Source organism: Stenella coeruleoalba (assembly GCF_951394435.1).
Source record: "Stenella coeruleoalba genome assembly, chromosome: 3".
In the NCBI taxonomy this organism is placed as follows: Eukaryota; Metazoa; Chordata; class Mammalia; order Artiodactyla; family Delphinidae; genus Stenella; species Stenella coeruleoalba.
Window position 1 is genome coordinate 114860031 of NC_137148.1, and position 18791 is coordinate 114878821.

The 18791-nt window shown below is 41.0% G+C and overlaps 2 protein-coding genes across 4 annotated transcripts in view; both read right to left on the reverse strand.

Moving 5' to 3' along the window:
- Positions 1–89, reverse strand: part of NME5 (NME/NM23 family member 5) — a 33128-nt gene extending 33039 nt beyond the window's left edge. The window contains exon 1 of the mRNA XM_079917006.1: positions 7–89. The gene's annotated coding sequence lies outside the window, so the exon portion shown is untranslated. The remainder of the gene's footprint in view (positions 1–6) is intronic.
- Positions 90–296: 207 nt separating this feature from the next.
- BRD8 (bromodomain containing 8) overlaps positions 297–18791 on the reverse strand; it is a 30103-nt gene continuing 11608 nt past the window's right edge. The window contains exons 11-28 of one of the 3 annotated variants that reach the window (XM_079916455.1): positions 18346–18555; positions 17674–17954; positions 16873–17325; positions 16468–16561; positions 16219–16265; positions 15230–15444; positions 14949–15041; positions 14685–14753; positions 13918–14095; positions 12837–12941; positions 12314–12358; positions 7917–8195; positions 6795–7064; positions 5789–5946; positions 3267–3356; positions 3100–3168; positions 1684–1861; positions 298–1114 (exon numbers count right to left, since the gene is read on the reverse strand). In XM_079916455.1, coding sequence (XP_079772581.1) covers positions 1064–1114; positions 1684–1861; positions 3100–3168; positions 3267–3356; positions 5789–5946; positions 6795–7064; positions 7917–8195; positions 12314–12358; positions 12837–12941; positions 13918–14095; positions 14685–14753; positions 14949–15041; positions 15230–15444; positions 16219–16265; positions 16468–16561; positions 16873–17325; positions 17674–17954; positions 18346–18555 — 2885 coding nt within the window. In that variant the 3' untranslated portion in view covers positions 298–1063. Of the gene's footprint in view, positions 1115–1683; positions 1862–3099; positions 3169–3266; positions 3357–5788; positions 5947–6794; positions 7065–7916; positions 8196–12313; positions 12359–12836; positions 12942–13917; positions 14096–14684; positions 14754–14948; positions 15042–15229; positions 15445–16218; positions 16266–16467; positions 16562–16872; positions 17326–17673; positions 17955–18345; positions 18556–18791 lie in introns of all 3 variants that reach the window. The other 2 variants (XM_079916457.1, XM_079916456.1) reach the window with 2 other exon arrangements.

Here is an 18791-nt window from a genome sequence, read left to right on the forward strand (position 1 = left end):
TCATACCTTTTTCAACAAGAAGCGTCTCAATAATACGATTTCTACTCTGCTTCTAAGTCCTGCGGTGGGTTTTCCTAAGCACTTTCATGGAGGTGGAGAGACCAAGGAGCAAGGCGAAAGCCTAGACCCTTGGGACCCAGGAGGAGACTAGGTCTGCAACCCTCCGCGCCGCTCACCGGACCGCACCACCCCGCCCCCCGGGGCAGCTTAGCGTCAGGCCCGGTTGGAAAGGAGAATCCCTGACCCTCTGTGGGCTGCACCCCCAGATTCCTTCCGAATCCGACCCTCAACTGGGCACTCACCTCAGCCCGGGCTCCTGGAGAGTCACCACATGTTGTTGCTAGGAGACCGGAAACCCAGCTTAGAGACGGTGGCTGCAGAGGCCCAATTCCAGCAGAGCGCTTGGCAGCCCTTGGCTAGCTCAAGAAAGGGAACCAGCCACAGGCATTTTTATTCCCCTTGCACATCTTAAAAGCAATAGACGTTTTCTAACATTTTCCTCATAATTTATCTTACTTCATCCTCCTAGCCATTCGAAGGACACTTCAATTATCTCCACTTTATAAATGATGAGACAAATCATACACACTTTCCCTCGTCCTACCCCAGCCCCTCCCAGACAGTGTATGTAAGAAAACCCACGTTAAATACCTTCCTTATTTCACCAGATAATGCTATCCCCTCTATTCCCAGCTTCTGTAAACATTAAAAGGCAATCTTTGACTTGTGAAATAACATTTATTTAAAGAGCAGTAAAAGAAGTTTCATCTATTTACCTCTAAATTAAGCCTATGAAACAAAGACATGGGCAATACATATGGCATAACCCCAAATCTCAGCTTTCTGTGTTTTCTTTGTATTATGTCCACGGGCACCTTTAATTCTTTGGTTGTAAGTTAAGGCATTATTCTTATTGGAAAAGAAAACAGAGAAATGGTAAACAAGTACTGGGATCTTCTCTAGGTCAGAGTCTCAATGAAAGATCCAAATTCCAGAAAAGTTCAGGGTAGCAGCTCCAAGTTAGCAAAATAGGTTTTCCATCATCCATGGGGCTGGTTAGTTCTCATTCCAGACTATTTAAGACTCTTCTTTCATCTAACCAAATACTCAGCACCTACAGGGTCAAGGCAGACAACAAGCTATGAATCTTTATGAAGGTTTGAAAGCAGTTTTCTTTCTTTCTCCGCAGAGATTCAACTACACTTTTTTTCTTTAAAGTAAGAAGCTGCCCAGAAAAGAAACCCTCAAATGTCTTCTTCTGGCTACCATATCTTACCTTCTATAGATGGGACAATGTGAACATATATTAATACCAACAGGTACAGCAACCAAAAAATGGACAGTGACTCCAGCCTCTGGTTTGCATGTTCAGCCCTCTGACTTGAGGCTCTGGAAGCAGATGCGCCCATTATTTATCTATCCCCAGGTCTCTTAAGAGCTCTTCACTGCTGCCTGCCTTCCTAGACTATTTTATTTCACTATCTATTAAAGCTGGTCCCACAGAGGCTCAGAGTTTTCCAAACCAGCAGGTACAATGTCAGTCCGTCAGGTCCTTGAATCACCTCTGAACATAAACTCTGGGAACGCAAGGTCACTTCAACACCACCCTTATTCTCACAGACTTTCTAAAATCAGATTCCAGAAACTACATTCCTTTTTCTTGCAGCTCTCTACCTACAGTACCTGAATCTGTTCCAAGACTTCTCGCTGCATCTCCACAGCCATACGGTACACCTGATGATCAGAGTCATTGTACATCACAGCATTCTGGAACATCAGCATCAGGTCCCTCTGGAACTGAGCCACGGTACGAATACGTCCCTTAGACAGGTTCCTTTTCAGGCTAGTTAAGTCCATGGGTCTACAGGTGGCCAAGAGAAACCAGAGGAAATCAAACCTTCATGTGGAACATGTGGTGACCTAACATGCTCTCCTGAAGAACTAACCAGCTCTTAATGAAAACAGTAGTAAAGATAACAATCCCCATCAGATAATAAAATAGCAATAGCAGCTAACATACGACTGCTTACAATAAGCCAAGTGCTATGCTAGATACTTTCTATATGAACTCACTTGATCCTCTCAATAAACCTATATGGTAGGTACCATTGTCACAATTGGCAATGAGGAACCTGAAATCAAAGAAGTTAGGTACTTGCCCAAAGTCACACAGCTTAGTTTCCAATTCAGAAACAGCCTGACTCCAGAGCCCACAGGCCCAGCCATTTCACTTTACAATTGGAGGTATCAAAGTTATAAAGAGCTCCAATGATCAGTTTGTCACAGGGTAGTTACTGACCGATTGTTTACAATGTGTAGTCATATATTACATATTTAATCAACTGTTTTTACTGTATCATCAAAAGCTCAGAGGTTTTTTTTCTTCTTTCATGGAGATGAAAAGAGAATCAAGTGAATATTAAGGTAAATATTATATAATGCAACACAGAGAGTGGGTATATAAAAGGCGGCACAACAGCGTAGAAAGAGGACTGAACTGGGAGGTAAGACTCTGGGGTTTAGTTCTAGCTCTGCTATCACTGTTGATCACAGACAAGTCATGACCACCTCTGAGTCTTAGTTTCCTCATCTACAGAATTAAGGAGTCTGTCTCCAAAGGTTCTTTTCTGATCTTTTATACACTACTAACACACACTGGTTTATGACAGCATTTTAGATGAACTATGCTATAAAAATCCAAAATACTGCAATCAACCAGTGTTTATAACATCCATTTGGATCACCATCTTTGCCTTAGCATACCTATAACTGCCTGAATGAATACAGTGTTCCTTTTAAAGTTTTGCTCTGAAATAAGAGTGCCAAAAACTACCAAAGGCAAATGTAAGATTATAATAAATGGATCATACTACTTAAAAGTCAATACTGATAAAAGCCTCTTTATCCTTTTGTTCCCTATATTCTCAAATGAGGACTGAGCTTACCTTACCATAACTTTATAAACTTGTTCAGCTGTAAAATATATCTTGAGCTTAAGTAATGTAAATGAAATAAAAAAATAATCTAACAGATGTGAAATAAAGTATGAAAAGACAGATATAAAAGCAACCAACCTTTCTTGACCCCATTTCCACTGACCTTTTCACCACATCCTTGTATCCTGGGGCCTGCCTTTCTGACACAGGCTTCAGAAACAGACTGCTGAACCTGTTAAGGGACAAACCCAGAGAGGATGAAGAAACCCTGGAAAGTCACCCTAAATGAGAAGAGTGGCTGTGAATACCAAGAGTGGCTTGGAGTCCTACCTGTGACTGGCTATCATCTTCCAGACTGGCAGGAGAGTCTTCTTAAATAGCAAGTGATCCTGAACAGGGTCACTATGGCCTAGATCAGACCTATAGGATAAAGCAGAGCAGAAAACAAACAGTAACTTCACAAATGGTATTCTGTTCCCCCTAGATGCTTGATAAGGTTTCCTCAACACATAGTGCTCCTAGTTAACATCTGAAGGAAATAACACCACAGGAATGAAAACATGCTTTCATAAAGGACCCCAGACTCTATAAATATTCTCTTACTGATCAGTATTATCAAATGAAGTGGTTAAATTCTTGTAAAGTGTACTAAAAATAGGCAACTGCCTTTGCCTTTTGGAATCTTGCTGATTTGCCCTTTAGCACCTGTGACTTTAAAGAACTGGTCTATAAAAGTAGTCTTTGTTCACTGATGTCTCCGAAGTTCCTGGTACATACTAGGTGCTCAAATAAGTATTTGATAAATGAATCTGGTCCTGTTTTTTTATGCAGAAATATGCCACATTAAGAAGTATCTCTCCCATACTTCCAGGGGAAAAAATACTTGGTTTCATATCCCAAGGAATTCTCTTACACTTCATCTGAATGCTATACAATTTAAATACTTTTCCTTTTCACTCTCCTCTGTATAGTAATCTTTAAAATACCAAGAAAAATCCATTTCTCCTCATGGTCCTTCCTTCTCTGGGCTAAACTGCCTAATTTATTTAGTTTTTCTTTAGAGGTGCAACTGCTCAATGTTTTATTTCATTTTATAATTTTCCCAGTTGGCAAGTTTTCTATTTACCCCAAAGTTAAACATCATGTTACACTTCACACTTTATACACTGCATTATTCTCTCTAAATAGGCTCTCTTCACACCTAAGGTTTCACACCCTCATTTTGCTTTATGTACCACATTGTGTGCATCCATTTGAGCACAACTCATACCTTATCATTCTCCAATTTGAACAGCTCCACATAACTATTCATTTTCATGATGCACTATCTCACCTGTATCTAAATTACATACCACAAAAATCAATTTTTCCTTAAGCCCAGAACCCTATAAGAACAAGAGACTTAAAGCCCAAAGCAAACCTCTTCCTTTGTCTCTGATCAGTCAGTCAGAATAAACAATAGGTCCTTGGTACTGATGCAATTTTGTTCATATAGCCACAGAAAAGGTATTTATCGTTTCCATTACGTGAAAGGTACTACAATAGGTTTTGTAACTTCATAATCAATCACCTTTGCAATATTTTAAGAAACAATCCCTTGCTTACCTTTATTTCCATCTATTTGGAAATGCATGCCAAGCAACTACAAGTGAAAGTGTGGGAGTGGAAAGGATATGCACTTAGACTGGTACCCCAAAGGTTCTACTTTACTCCTGAGAGTCAGTACAGACTAAGGAAGAAGCCAGAAAAGAGGGGCCTAGGGAATGTCTATCTTTCAAAGTAGTTTTAAGGTTCCCTAGTGATAGCACAAGAACTCAAATGCCTATCTCCCCTTAAGCTATCTAGCCAAGCAGACTCAATTACTAATATCTACTGCTTTCTAATAAAGATTTCATGTTTAACCTAAATTCTAAGATAAGAGTGTGGTGTTTGCGTTTCAAGATGCTGAAATGTCATGAGATAAAACATCCCAGATTATTAAAGATTTCCCGTTTTGGGAATAGTCATCATATGCCATCTGCTCATACTCACGAACGGAGTTATAGAAAAGCAAAGGAAGCAATTCTTCAACAAGCTAGGTTTTTAGCTGTATTCTATTTGTGTAACAAAAATTTGTAATCTGCTATTTACAAAAATATATACGCATGGTTCAGTTGTATACCTTAAACAAAAGAAGGCTAAAATAATTACTGGTTTGCCTCCCCACAGATAATGTGGGTGGATCTGGGATACATCAAAGAAAAAAAAACAGTTCATACTATCTTCTCTCAATACTTAGACACAAAACTAGGCCCAGAAAATGAACTATTTGTTACATAACAAAAATAACTTTGTTTTTCTGATTTAAAAAGAAATTCACTTTACTGAAAAAAATTAAGATTCTAAAATGTGACCTCTGGCCCCATAGTTATTTATGTTAAAATCAGATAATTATATAAACAATTTCCCAAGATGTGTGAAAAAGGAACAAGGGCGATAATAACTTAAAAATAATTTTTAATTTCAAGTTAGTAGGGGATGTTTTAGTATTTTTAAAAGTATAGTTTGTATAATAGTAGACTTGAGTGACAATCTGACTCAGCAACGTTTCCTGAATAAATACAGAGAGAAGGATTACTTATGAAAGAGATTCTTAATGTTGATAAAACAGTCTTGTTTTATAAGATGAAAGCATATAGACTGCTATTTATACAGTAAAATTATATTTAATTATATTACTAGTGTTTTCAAGCTCTAATTCTCTACTTTTCAATTTACAAAAGTAATCAATGTCCGTGGCAACAAATTCAAGTAGGCGTAAACAGATGTAAAAGTATTAATCCTAACAACATGGGATAAAAGTCTATACTTACAGCTTTGAGGAGGTAGCATGGCTGAAAAGGATATCCACCAGAGGAGTCTCCTGGATGCTGAAGCTATCATCACACTCACCTGAAGAACGCTGGTCTTCCATCTCTGACACATACCCTTCACTCTGGTCCTGCTCTTTGGATTCTTGCTGAACCTCCCCCTGGGAATGCCAGGAAACAAAGGAAAGTTTAGAAAGAGATTTACTATCTTCAAGGTAATTTTTCTTGCATGGGGTAAATGAAGGCTGATCTTAAGGTAAGAACAGGCCAGTTATATAAAGCTATAGAATAAGTTGGAGAAAGGTGACTTAACTAGACGTAAGACAAAGAATTCTTAGAGAACTCTGACTCTGTATCCCAAGAAAAAATGAAAAAGCAATATACTCTATTATAGATAGATGTTGTTTTCTTTTAAAACTGTCATTATTACTTGTGGCCCTGGAGCTAACTAGTCTAGCTGGCCAGATAATATTAATGATAATGGCATTCTAAATTTTACTGATTGCTTACTATGAGCCAGGGACTATGCTAAGTGCTGCACGTGAATTATCTCATTTAAAACTCACAGTACACCTGTAAGGTAGAGCACTATTATTCCATTTCAGCAGAGAAAACTGAGGTTCTAAAATGTTCACTAGGGCTTCCCTGGTGGCACAGTGGTTGAGAGTCCGCCTGCCGATGCAGGGGACACGGGTTCATGCCCCGGTCCGTGAGGATCCCACAAGCCGCGGAGCGGCTGGGCCCGTGAGCCATGGCCGATGGGCCTGCATGTCTGGAGCCTGTGCTCCACAACAGGAGAGGCCACAACAGTGAGAGAGGCCCACATACCGCAAAAAAAAAAAAAAAAAGTTCACTAACCTGCCTAAGCCTACGCAGCTAACTGATGCTAAAACCAGGATTTAGACCCAGGTAACTGAACTCTCTGGAGTTAGCCTATGTTCTCTAACCATTCTGCCTGCCTCTTTGTGCAGAGGACTGATCAGACAGCTGGTTTAAGTTATTCACTTACCTCTTCACTCGCTGTGGGTTGTTCCTGAAGTGCCCAAATATCTGAGGGAGGTGGAGCCACCTCTGGCCTTCCATTTTCTCCCAGTAATGACTTCTCAGTTACCAAGGGGTCTACCTTGGCTGAAAGCTCTTCAGGCTCTTTGCAGGGCTCCCCCTCTCCTTCAGTAGCTTCAATTCCCCTCGCCTCTTGTTGTCTGGTGCCAGATGAAGGGCAGCAGCCTTCACCTGATTCTTTTTTGCTAATGCACAACGGCTCCATTAAATAGACTACCTGCAATCATAGTTTACTGTTAGATGTATAAGAACACCAGTGGAAATCATCATCTACATATCAATAATGCCACATCATTTAACACTACTACCACTGTGACTAAGTTTGAGATGGTAAGGGTTAATTGATTCATTCATTTTAAATTTATCAAGTATCTTATATACACAGGTACTGGGCTAATTGGTTGGGACCTAACAGTAAACAAGATAGACATGATTCTTGCCTCAAGGAGCTTATGTTCTAATTTTTCACCTCAAGTGTCAACTCAAATCAACTGGTAACGACTGTCTAAAAAACTGCTGAAAACTTTGTCTGCCACAAACAATGCAGATAGAATTGGCAATATGTGAACAACTGGCAAGACCAGATTCTTGCTGGTCTTGACCTAGGTTCTACTGAATATGTAGAGTTGCCACATAAATATAAACTCTCTGTCCAACTCTTTATTTCTGGTCCTCAGCCCTTCACTAGGGAAATACGAACACTGCAAAATATTGCCTGGAAGTCTTAACATTATAAGCTTCAAGGGGAGTTTGGGCAAGTGTCACCTCCCATGACTCTGAAAGAATGAATTACAAGGATACTCCTAAAGACAGGCCTATATACAGAAATCCCACTTCCTCTGATCAGGCTCCTAATGACTGGGATCTTAGAACATTCAGTCAAAAAGTACATATTTGGCACATGTTTTGTATCAGCACCAAGTGCTGGAGACACAGAAATGAACTCAGTTCCCGCCTATGTGGACCTTATATTTTAGTAAACAATAATGAGAGCGGTAGATATATGGGTAAACATTCTCTTAGGAAGTTGAGATTCTTCCCACCTTTGGAAATAATGGCTCCCCATTACCTCAGAGATAAAGTGGAGGAGGTTCTGGCAGCTGACTTGCTCCGCCTCTTCCTGAGATTCCTCACTGCCACCGTCCCCCACAAGCAGCTCACGAGGTTCTCTCCCTGGGCTGCTTTCCTCTAGTTCCTCAGCCCCTGGCTCCTCAGTTTCCCTCCAGCTGCCCAAATCAAGATCCAAACTGGAGTCCCATGAGCTGAAGAGTGACCTGCAATCGTTGCTCAACTCAGAGTCATTGGGATAGTCTTGTTCAGAAGCCAACCAAACCCATTCATGCCTCATCTGTAAATACACAGAAAAAAATGCATTAAATTCACTCAAATCAGTATTCCTAAGGCATTTCCATCTCCCAATTTTGGTAGAAAGATAAGGGGTCAGAAATGTTTTTCGACTCAACATTAGGAAGAGTAAAAACTAGCTGAAGGGAGACATCAAGAGAAAAAGTGATCCGTCATTGGGAATAAAGAAAAAGCCCTATGTCAAGCAGTATAATAGAATTATCACCCAATAATTATTTGTTGTTAGATTTCCTCATACTCTAAAAGAGAAAAAACTGGAGCACTGCTAGCTGAAATGAATGCCTCTATCCCAAACCACCCTTAAACTCAACTGCAAGGCAACAATTTTGATGGACAAGGGATCTTTTCCTCAGCATACAGACATTTTTAACCTATCAACCATTAAATCCTCAATGCATACTAAGATACCTGTGGCATCCTTCTGGTCATATCCAGCTCTCACTTCTCAGAAAGAGAACTGCAAATCAAGTTTTAAAAATATCTTTCCTTGCTTTCAGTACACTGCACTCCTGGTTTTCTTAGTCCTTCATCCTCTCCCTTTTACTACTTTAATACATCCATCTTCTATGTTCTTGTTTGGGCCTCTGCTTCCTTAATATGTCCTTAAAAAAATGTAGCTACTTTGAGGTTCCAACTTTGATCTTTATTAAGGTGGCTTCCAAATCTCTCCACCTTTACTTTTTATATGCATTCTGGTCTCATTTCTCCATGTACCCAAAGGTCAACTCCCTTAGGTGCCCTACCATCTCCTTCAACTCAACACTTATAAAACTAAAATCACTTTTCTTTCTGAACATCTCCCAATAATTTGCTTCTCCCCAAATTCCTTATGCCGATCATCAACACTATTTTCTTAGTCCTATTTTGACTCTTTCTTCTCTTATATTCAGTAAACAAGTCCACTTGCCAATTTTCTTCCACAATAATTTTTCTTAATGCCCATCCTTTACATCTGAATAAATGTGATAGCCTCCTGGTCAGTTTCTCTATTCTTAATCCAACCTGCTCTGAATAGTCTCCCTATTCAATGCTTTACAATAGCTATCACCTCAAATTTCTCAATCTGTCACTCAAAGCCCTCCATAAATCAAGCTCTATTTTGTCCCCTTAGCCTGGTACCTGTAATTCACTATTCTTTAATATGATTCCTAATTACATTAGTCTCCTTATTTCCCCCACCTCAGATGCCTATACCTTAATTTAGCTTGCTAAGCTTGTAAATCACGTTCTCTACCAACCCAAAATCTACGTCCTTTAATGGACCTCTTCCTCCACAAACTTCTCCAACTTTTAGGGCTCCGTTGCTTATATCACATGCATGTTTGCAGACTGCTTTGGGAATGTACTGTAATTGTATTTAATTTTCTAACTCCTGGATTGATTGAACTATCACTCACAAAGACGGTATCTTCTACTTCCTTAGGATCCTAGCAAGCTTTATAGTTTTACTTAAGCCAAAAAGATCCGTGACTTCCAATCATAAAGTTCTATATCTTTCTCAAGAAGGCTCAAAATACTAGACAATACCCTATTAATCTCCATCTCTTTTTAATAAAAAGCTCACTAGTTCACTTCACTGATTTAGTTTTTATTTAGTAACAGAAGTTGGAATAAACTCAGGTGATAAACTTGATAACGGAGTTTAGCCTTCAAATAGTAATGTTATGAATTCTAAAATACACAAGAACCCTACACACAGAAAGGAATAATAATATACTATTCAAGAAATACCATGTGCAAAGACAGTATAAGTAAAACAAATGCCGAGGATAAAGATGCTACCTATATCCATGCTTTAATCTTCTTTAAGCAATGACATAAACAGAGAACTCTGAAAACCTTAAGTTTTACCAAACATTGAAGAAAGGCTGAATAAGGCAGTACTTACAGCACAATGCAGTACTTTTAAACATTATAAACTCAATCTTGGTTACTTACCTTCTCTGACCTGTAGAACAGTTCATATTATAAGACCACTTTCCCCCCAACAATCTCATTCCCACAAATGACGCAAGTTTCTATACAGAAGAAATCACAAGTTTCACACACACATTCACACACTCAAAGAACACACCAAAGGCTAGAGTTTTCTTTTCTTTCAGAGTTTATTGTGTACACATACACTTCACAGGTTTTGTTTTTTTTTTAAGTCTGTACACTTCACAAGACAGTACAAACTAGCTACAATCTGCTAGCAACACATCAGGACATTAACACATCCCATAATTTTTGCCCTAAAACAGGCAATTGTGCTACTCCAGCTCTCTGAGAGAGATTTTTTCCAGCTCATGTCATGTGGCCCAGACACCTCCTCTTCTGTAACTTCCACTTCTGGAACTTCCACAAGCCCAAGCTCTATCTTTACTTCTATTTCATGTTCAGCTCAGTGCAGATACTCTGGGGCTTCACTTTTTCATCTTCATATCTGCTTCAATGGCACAGCGGCGCCCCCTGGTTCCCCCATCCTAGATGACAGGCAGACAAAGACAGGGAGCATGAGTGAGTTAGCTATGAGGTTAGAGAAAAGGTGCAACAAGAATGCTGGGGATTTGGTTTTGGGGGGGGAAGTGGGGGGAGAATCAGCAGAAAAATCCAGGAAACGAGGGGCATTTATCTGTCTTCCCACAGAGTGGGCTAAAAAGCACCTGGTAGTAGTGTGTGAGAGGAAATGTAGGACAGAGTACCTTGCTTCTGCCCACCATAGAGGTCACTGGAGTTCACCTGGGGTCCCACAGAATGACTATCAGTCATCCCACCCGGGCCCCAAATCATGTGCAAAGGAACAGGAAGAGTAAAAGATGGGTGGGAGAGTCAGAAAGGGCAGTGGATAGTGAGATTCTTGGCTAACATACCTGTCCAGCTGTTGATCCCTATAAGAAAGGCCTTTCCTGCAGACTGACCCTGGCACTAGTTCCCTAGCACCTCCTGAGTTGTTTTCCGTGAGATCAGGACAATCAGAAGGCTTCTTTCCATCTGCTGCTCTCTCCCTGCAGCCCAGCTCCTTCCTCTTGTGCAATACTTTGCTGTCTTCAATAGATAAAAGATTCTATTAACCAGCCTTGCAACAACCAGCCAATTGCTTGGGGATTCAGAGTCACTGTTGCAGGCCAGTAGGAAAGAATGGAGATTACGGACTGTGGTACGGACTAAGGCCTGTAGGTAAGATGAGCTAGTGAACACTTTTGCTGGGCCAGGCCATTTTTACATTTCTAACATGCAAGGACTCTAAAATTCTTAGATCTCATGAACACAAGTTGCCTTTGAGGCAACAGTAAGTATAAAAATACCACCCTTGCATTTGTATAACACTTCCTTTTTTTTTTCAAGCCATTTTATCCTCATTTTATCCTCACAACATCCCTGTGAGGTACGCTGGACAGGCACCTCATTATATTACCTCCAGCACACAGATGAGGAAAACAAAGCTCCAAGAGATAATCCAGAGTTTTAAGATCATGTGGTTTTCTAGGCTGATATCCTTCCATTACATCATGACTTAGTGCCTCATAATGAACAACAGAGAGTCAGAGTATTGTTCAAATCACAGAGGAAAAGATTAGAAGTCTTTAGGCTAGCTTTACTAAGCTTATCTCTAATTCCACCAGCCACTACTGTTATGTAGTGGTCACTGTTACTGAGATCTTTACCTTAAATTTTACTGAATGTTTGTGTATCAGTCATCACTCTTGCAACTTAGTATTAGAGGAAAAGAAAAAACCCATGTGCTGAGTATCTGTAGGTATGAGGAACACTTTTTAAAAGCCAGCTAGCAGTTACTGCTCTGAGCAATCTTCTATTTGTAAGAAAAGAACTGTCAAAAGGTGCAGTCAAGAAATGAGGAGAAGGTGCATCCTAGATCCTTACCAATAATACCTCATTTCAGCTCAGTGAAGTCATAAATGGTCCCTACCCAGCCCACACACACACACATGCAGAAAGACAGGAGTGCAGAAGAGAGAGTTTCTTATTCGATGACTTGAATAAACAGAAGTTTAAGACATTGCCACAGTCTGCATGTTCGATTTCCCTCTGCCACCCACCCCCAGCAAGAGCTGAGAAACTTTGTGGCAATACCACCCCTTGCAGCCATTCAATACTTACAAAGAGAGAGAGAAGGAAGGCAGGAGAGCCCATGGGGACACTGTCCTGTTAGAGGACAAACAAACACTGATCAGGTTCCACGGAAACTCTCAGCTGCAAGCACCCCAAACCTCAGGACAGAGACACAAGCACCACACACACAAAGACAAAAATTTTTAAACTCAAGAATAAGAGGAAAGAGATCCAAAAGCAATCTGGCCATCATGCCTCTGGAATAGGAACTGATGGTCCCCAAATGCTGCAAGCTATGTCATTTCTCCCACCTTGTGAGCACTCTCCGAGAGGAGATAATAATTCATGCACTCAGCTCACAATTTCTCCCATGTGACTGGGTCTTCCAGTCACAGCAGGTTTCTTCAGTGTTTGGATGGGAGCAAACAACTACCATTTTAAAATCTTTATGTCTGTATACCATTGGAATGTAGAAGCCTGGAAGTACCAAGTAGTAACATAAGGTTCCTTGGATGCTTCAAACTTCTATCACTGGAACACTGGCACACAGGCTCTTCCTTGGTCTCCTCACCTTCTCTGAAGAATCCTGTTTGCGGGTAGAATCTCTCCCTCGAAGACTTTTAGCACTGATCCCAGATTCAGATGTCTGCATAATCAACTGTGTGGCCAGGAATTGCTGTAGGGAGAAGAAACAGAGTTGGCCCTAGAGACCTGATCCATCAAGGAAGAATGAAGACACCTTAGGCTTTGTAAATAGGAGTACAGTACTGTTCTGCAAACAACATTCAAATACGTCTTGAATGATTAGGAGTTTTAGCACATTAGGTTTTAGTTCTAGTTGTGCATGCTAAGGAATCGGAAAATGCCAAATAGCTCTAATTTTTTGTTGTTGTTATAATATAGCATCAAAATCTCTATGCTCTTACTCTATAGCACAGGGAATCAGTATCTTGTAATAATCTATAATGGAAAAGAATCTGAAAAGAATATACGTAAAAAATTGGGGTGGCCAAAAGTTCGCTAGGATTTTTTTCTGTAAAATGTTATCTGAAAAACCTTAACTTTTTAGCCAACCCCATAGATATAAAACTGAATCACTTTGCTGTCCACTTGAGACGAACACAACACTGTAAATTAACTATATTTCAATTTTTAAAAAAATCCTAAAAAACAAATCTCTATGCTCTAAGAATGAGAGAGAATAAAACTAGATGAACCAAAGCAATTTAAGTAATCAGTAAGCAATTTAAGTAGACTGGCAGACTGCAGAGATAGACAACATCCCTCCAAGTTCAATATCCCAAAGGGTGCCTGGTAATGTAACTACAGGATAGAAGTAGGTTCCCTGCAATGAAAAGGATCGTCTACCATGTACATAATTCATATCACTTAAAAATATACATTCACCATTTCACAAAAATTTTATTAAAAAACTTCAGGAAACAAGATATTTGCCCAAGAAAGGCAGAATATTCCCTCACAACTCTTTTACCAAACCAGCATGAGAAAATCATCATGAATCCAGCAAGAACAAAATTGTATCTTCCTGTGTCCCTGATGGCTATTCCAAGCAAAAACCACAACACCCCTTCCTAACATCAATACAAATCCTTCTCTTGAGTATTTTAAAATTCTCAGGATCCTCAAAGTACCTGGATCTGCTCCAAGACATCTCGCTGCATTTCTACTGCCATGTGATAGACATCGTGGTCTGAGCTATTATACATCACAGCATTCTGGAACATCAGCATAATGTCACGCTGAAATTCAGCTGTGCTGCGGATCAGTCCATTTTCAATGTTTTTCTTAATAGTTGACAAATCCATAGGCCTAAAAAACAGAGCAGGAGGAAATGGGAGCATAGAGGGGAAAAGGACTCCACTGATCTCTGAATATACTATTACCGTATGCATTTCCTCATATATACCATTAGTCCCAGCTACCAGGACTCAAACACCAAGCCCTAAAACAAGTACTTAACCCCAAAACCAAATTCAGCCTATATAATAAGTACTGAGAAAGGTAATAAAGGGGGTTAATTCTTTTAGACTCAGTGATCCAGTCAGTGAAAAAATTAGTTTAGCACTTGGTCATACTTACATCAAAAACATCTGCTTTAAACTTTGTCTAAACCAAAAGTCCACTAAGGGGCTTCCCTGGTGGCGCAGTGGTTGGGAGTCCGCCTGCCGATATGGGGGACACGGGTTCATGCCCCGGTCCGGGAGGATCCCACATGCCGCAGAGCGGCTGGGCCTGTGGGCCATGGCCACTGGGCCTGCACATCCGGAGCCTGTGCTCCGCGGCGGGAGAGGCCACGGCGGTGAGAGGCCCGCGTACCGCAAAAAAAAAAAAAAGTCCACTAAGACTGGACAACTTACAATTCAGGCCTAGTCAGCATGCTGAATGGATCATGGCTTACCTCTGTACAATGCTGTGGTAGCCAGGTGCTATGTCATCTGTAACAGGCTGCAGGAAGACATTAGCATACCTGTCCAAAAAGAATATGGTGCAATTACTGACTTATCCTCCAAGAAGCACAGGTGAGGGAACTTGATCTAAGCGGCTGAAGGTTTAAGAGCCAATGCCATCAGTCCTGTATAAGCATACTCAGACTTTTTTCTAATTATCAACAATGAAGAGGAGCAGGAGAAAATGTTCCTACTACTTGGTAAAGCCCACTCACCTATGATTAGCTGCAGCTCTCCATACAAGCATGATGGCTTTCTTCCAGATTTTCTGTGCCTGAATAGCTTCCTGATCCTCACTACAGACAGAGCTGAAATAAAAGAAATATGGGAGTCCCACTTGGCGTAAGTCCAAAAAAAATGTGTCTTAATTACTTCTTGTCAGATGTTTGTTCCAGGCCAAGAAACAGAAGATGAAAAAGTAAGACTAAAGAAAAGATCCTCTCCTACTTCTCACCTTCACTGCCTTGACCTCAAAGAAAGAATCGCAGATACTCACAATTGTGAAGAAGCAGGGCTGCTGGGGATGGAGTCTGCCAGTGTGTGGGACTGCAGCGTAGCATTGTGTATGCTAAAGCCATCGTCACTCTCACTCACAGGGGGCTCATTATCCATTTCTGACAAATAGCCTTCTCCTTGATCTTCTTCCTTAGGCTCCTCTAGGCTGGCTGCTTCACTGACTCCATCCTCCTCCTCATCCTCACCTGGGGCATCCTTAGACATAGTGTGCTCCAGTCAACAAATGGAAAGGAGAGCAAAGCTATCCAGCAAAGCATCATTAAACATGATCTGTCTTTTGGGTTAGATCAGTTCTAGAAAATGACCTCACACTGTTTCCTGACTGAGCCCTCTATCACTTATACTACCATCTACTTAAAGATACTGACTGATCAAGTAACTTAGAACCTGGACAAAGAATAAGACCCAGGATCTTTTTAAAAGGAAGAAAAAAAAAAGCTACTTACTTAAGACTAAGCTAAGAGGCGTTCCTTCTTTCCCCTTGCTCTTGAGAGGAACTCTGACCCTGGGTACAAAGTTATCAAAAATAGTTTTTATTTTGTGTCTCATCTGATGGAGCAAGCTCACATCGCATTAAGTCTGTTTGTTACTACTGCTTTAGTAATTCTAATAAGAAAACTTTGGATGACTTTCTCTGAATAGTATAATTAATAATCTGATTTCTATATGCTCTCCCTGGCTCTGATATCCCTACTCACTCCAAATCACTCTGGATGTATCAAAGCTTCTTTGTGCATTATATGCAAAGAAAGGTCTGTGTGATATTCACAAACTCTTTCAATTAGGAAGCACCTGTTGCCATAGTACTCCCACTATGCCTAACTGTCCACTGCAGCTTTTCCCCATGCAACTCCTTAACCAGTCTCATCTCAGAGAATAATGATGCGAGTTTACTGAAATTCATTAAAAGGTAGTGCTATAGGGAAATCTAGTCACACAGCAAGAGGAATAAAGAAAAGTCTGAAATACCTTTATCTGGCTTCCAAAAATAGTCCCTGATTCTTCTTTCAATGAGTCTGCAGAGGAGAGAAAGACTACCTGAAGATTTTTCCACCTTAGCCTTCCCCTTCCTATGGACAATAGTCCCCTGCAGCTCTCCTTTCCATGCTGACCTATTCTACCTCCTCTACTTGCCCACAACCCACAAATCCCTCAGAAGCCAAAGCAAATGATTTAAAGTTAGTTATAGAGTACATATTTCCTGGCTTTATTATTTACCTGACATTTCAAACTTGTGCTGAGTCTCTGACTCTAAAGGATCTTCAATGGGATTTGAGCCATGTGATGGAGACAACATGCTTTCAGGGGATGCCTGAAGACCAAAAAGAACAAATACCTTAAGTCCTGGTAAATCACTACAGCTTATACATTATTCTTCAATGATAATGAGACTATACAAGAAATTCTAAGTCCTCCTACCCATGTAATATGATTCTAATGGTCACCTTAATAGAACAGGGTTAAGTATATATAGCACTGATCATACCTATGGGCTTTGGACACATCAACATGTCAGAACTCAGGCATGCAACAGGAAAACCAAAGGCCTAAAATGTCACTTCTTACCTAAGATATAACCCTCCACCCCCTGCCCCCATCCCCCAAGCCCCTGATGTTAAATACCTCTGTCTTCACTGTTGTAATTGGAGTTTCATCGCCTCTCCTACTGGAAGCATCTGCTTCAGTAATTTCTCCAGTTGCAGTACTTCTGGGTTCCTCATCTAAGTCCTGACTCCTGAGTTCTGGTGGCTCCATACTCGTGGCTGGAACAACTCCAGATACTATTTCAGCCCCTGAAATGCCTTGCTCTGGTTCTGCAGGTTCCATTTTGATCTCAACACTGGGTTCCCTGATGTCCACCAGTTCATGGATTCCTTTGCTTTCTGTTTCTTCAAAGTCCAGCCTCTCTTGCTTGACCGTCATCTCTGGTGCAGGGAGAGGTACTGGCTTGTCCCGTTCCTGCTGCATAGGGTGCTCCCAGGGGCCAGGCAGGGATTGGGGATCATCATTCTCTTCACAGAATGACAGTGCTGCTTCCACTGCTGCCACATCCAGCACTTCAGGATGATCATCTACCTGTCCCATAATACAAACACTGTTGAAGCCACAAAAAGAAACCCAAGTCCCTCAATTCATTAGCACCAAATGAGATGGCCTGAATCTGAAGCTTCTCTCTCCATCTTCTCCATGTAGCAGAAGCAACCAATGGACAGGTACCTGTCTGGTGCAAACCAGTAACATAGGAAAGGCTGCGTAGATGACTAGTATGTCAGCATCAAAGGGCTTTGGGACTACAGAGATAGAGATGGGAAGAAGCAGGAGAGTTGTTTATGTAATTCTTACTACAAGAAGCAAGGAGAGGCTGAGGAGAGAAGCCTATGTAGGACCCATGAGACATTCTTTGGGGCTTTGCTGAATAGTTACCTTGTCCTCAATGATGGCAATGATGTCCCCAACAGTCTCAAAGTCCAGTTCTTCACCTGTGTAAGACACAGCAATATCCATCTTCTCAGCCAGATCTAAATCTTCCTTCCCATCAATGCTAGGAGCCTTTGATCCTCCAGGGGCCTCTGCTACCCCTGACCGGAAACACTCTTCTTTGATAGAATTGATGATCATGGAGATTTCACTGCTATCCATGGAGACAGTCACAGTATGTGGATCCCCCACAGCCTCCATGGGAACACAGGTGTCAGGCTGACTCACTGAATAACAGGAAAAGAAAACCATCTCAGAAGCTTATTTGGTACCAACTGCCCACCTGGAGATCACACCAAAGCTGTGGACAGATGTCAAGCACCCATACACTTAAGCTCAGTAAAAGTTATCTTACATCTGCCCATGTTTTCTTCTCCTCAATTTTATCTAGAAAGGTGAAAACACATTCTCAAGCCCATTCATATATGTACACTTAGCCCTTTTGCCCCAACACATAAATGCCCACCCACTTCTTCTCACATCCTTGTTTTTGTAAGAATAAAGATGCACATGTCCACAGAGAACAGAAGCTGATGCTCTTGGTCGCCTTTCTCTAACTGAAGCTCAAAATGAAATTTTGGATCTAGTTGCTGCTCAGGGCGTGGGTCAAGGACGCACCTGGAGCTACACTCTCAGGAGTGGAGACAGCCGGAGCAGAGGATGGTGCTGGCAGCGCAGGCATCATGACAATGGTAGCTTGGGACACAGACTCTACAGGGGGTGGCACAATTTTAACTGGAGGTTCACTGGCAACAGTAGTGAAGGAAGCAAGAGGTGTGGTGAACTGTGTAGGACCAGCCTCTAAAAGCCGGGAAAGAGTGGGAGCACCTAACAGACAAAGAGGTACACAAACGAGGTAAGAAGAAAGCACATGAGCAAGAAGCAAACAATAGCCACTTTAAGACTCAAACCAAGAAAATTTTTAGTCTCAAAGGATGAAAGTAACTCCTCTGTTAAATAAGCTCATTATCTATATCCTTATTTTTTCAAACCTTACTTAAGATCTTCTGCCAAGTTAGGAATGACTCAAAGCACTAGAATACATAACTCACATGAAAAATGAG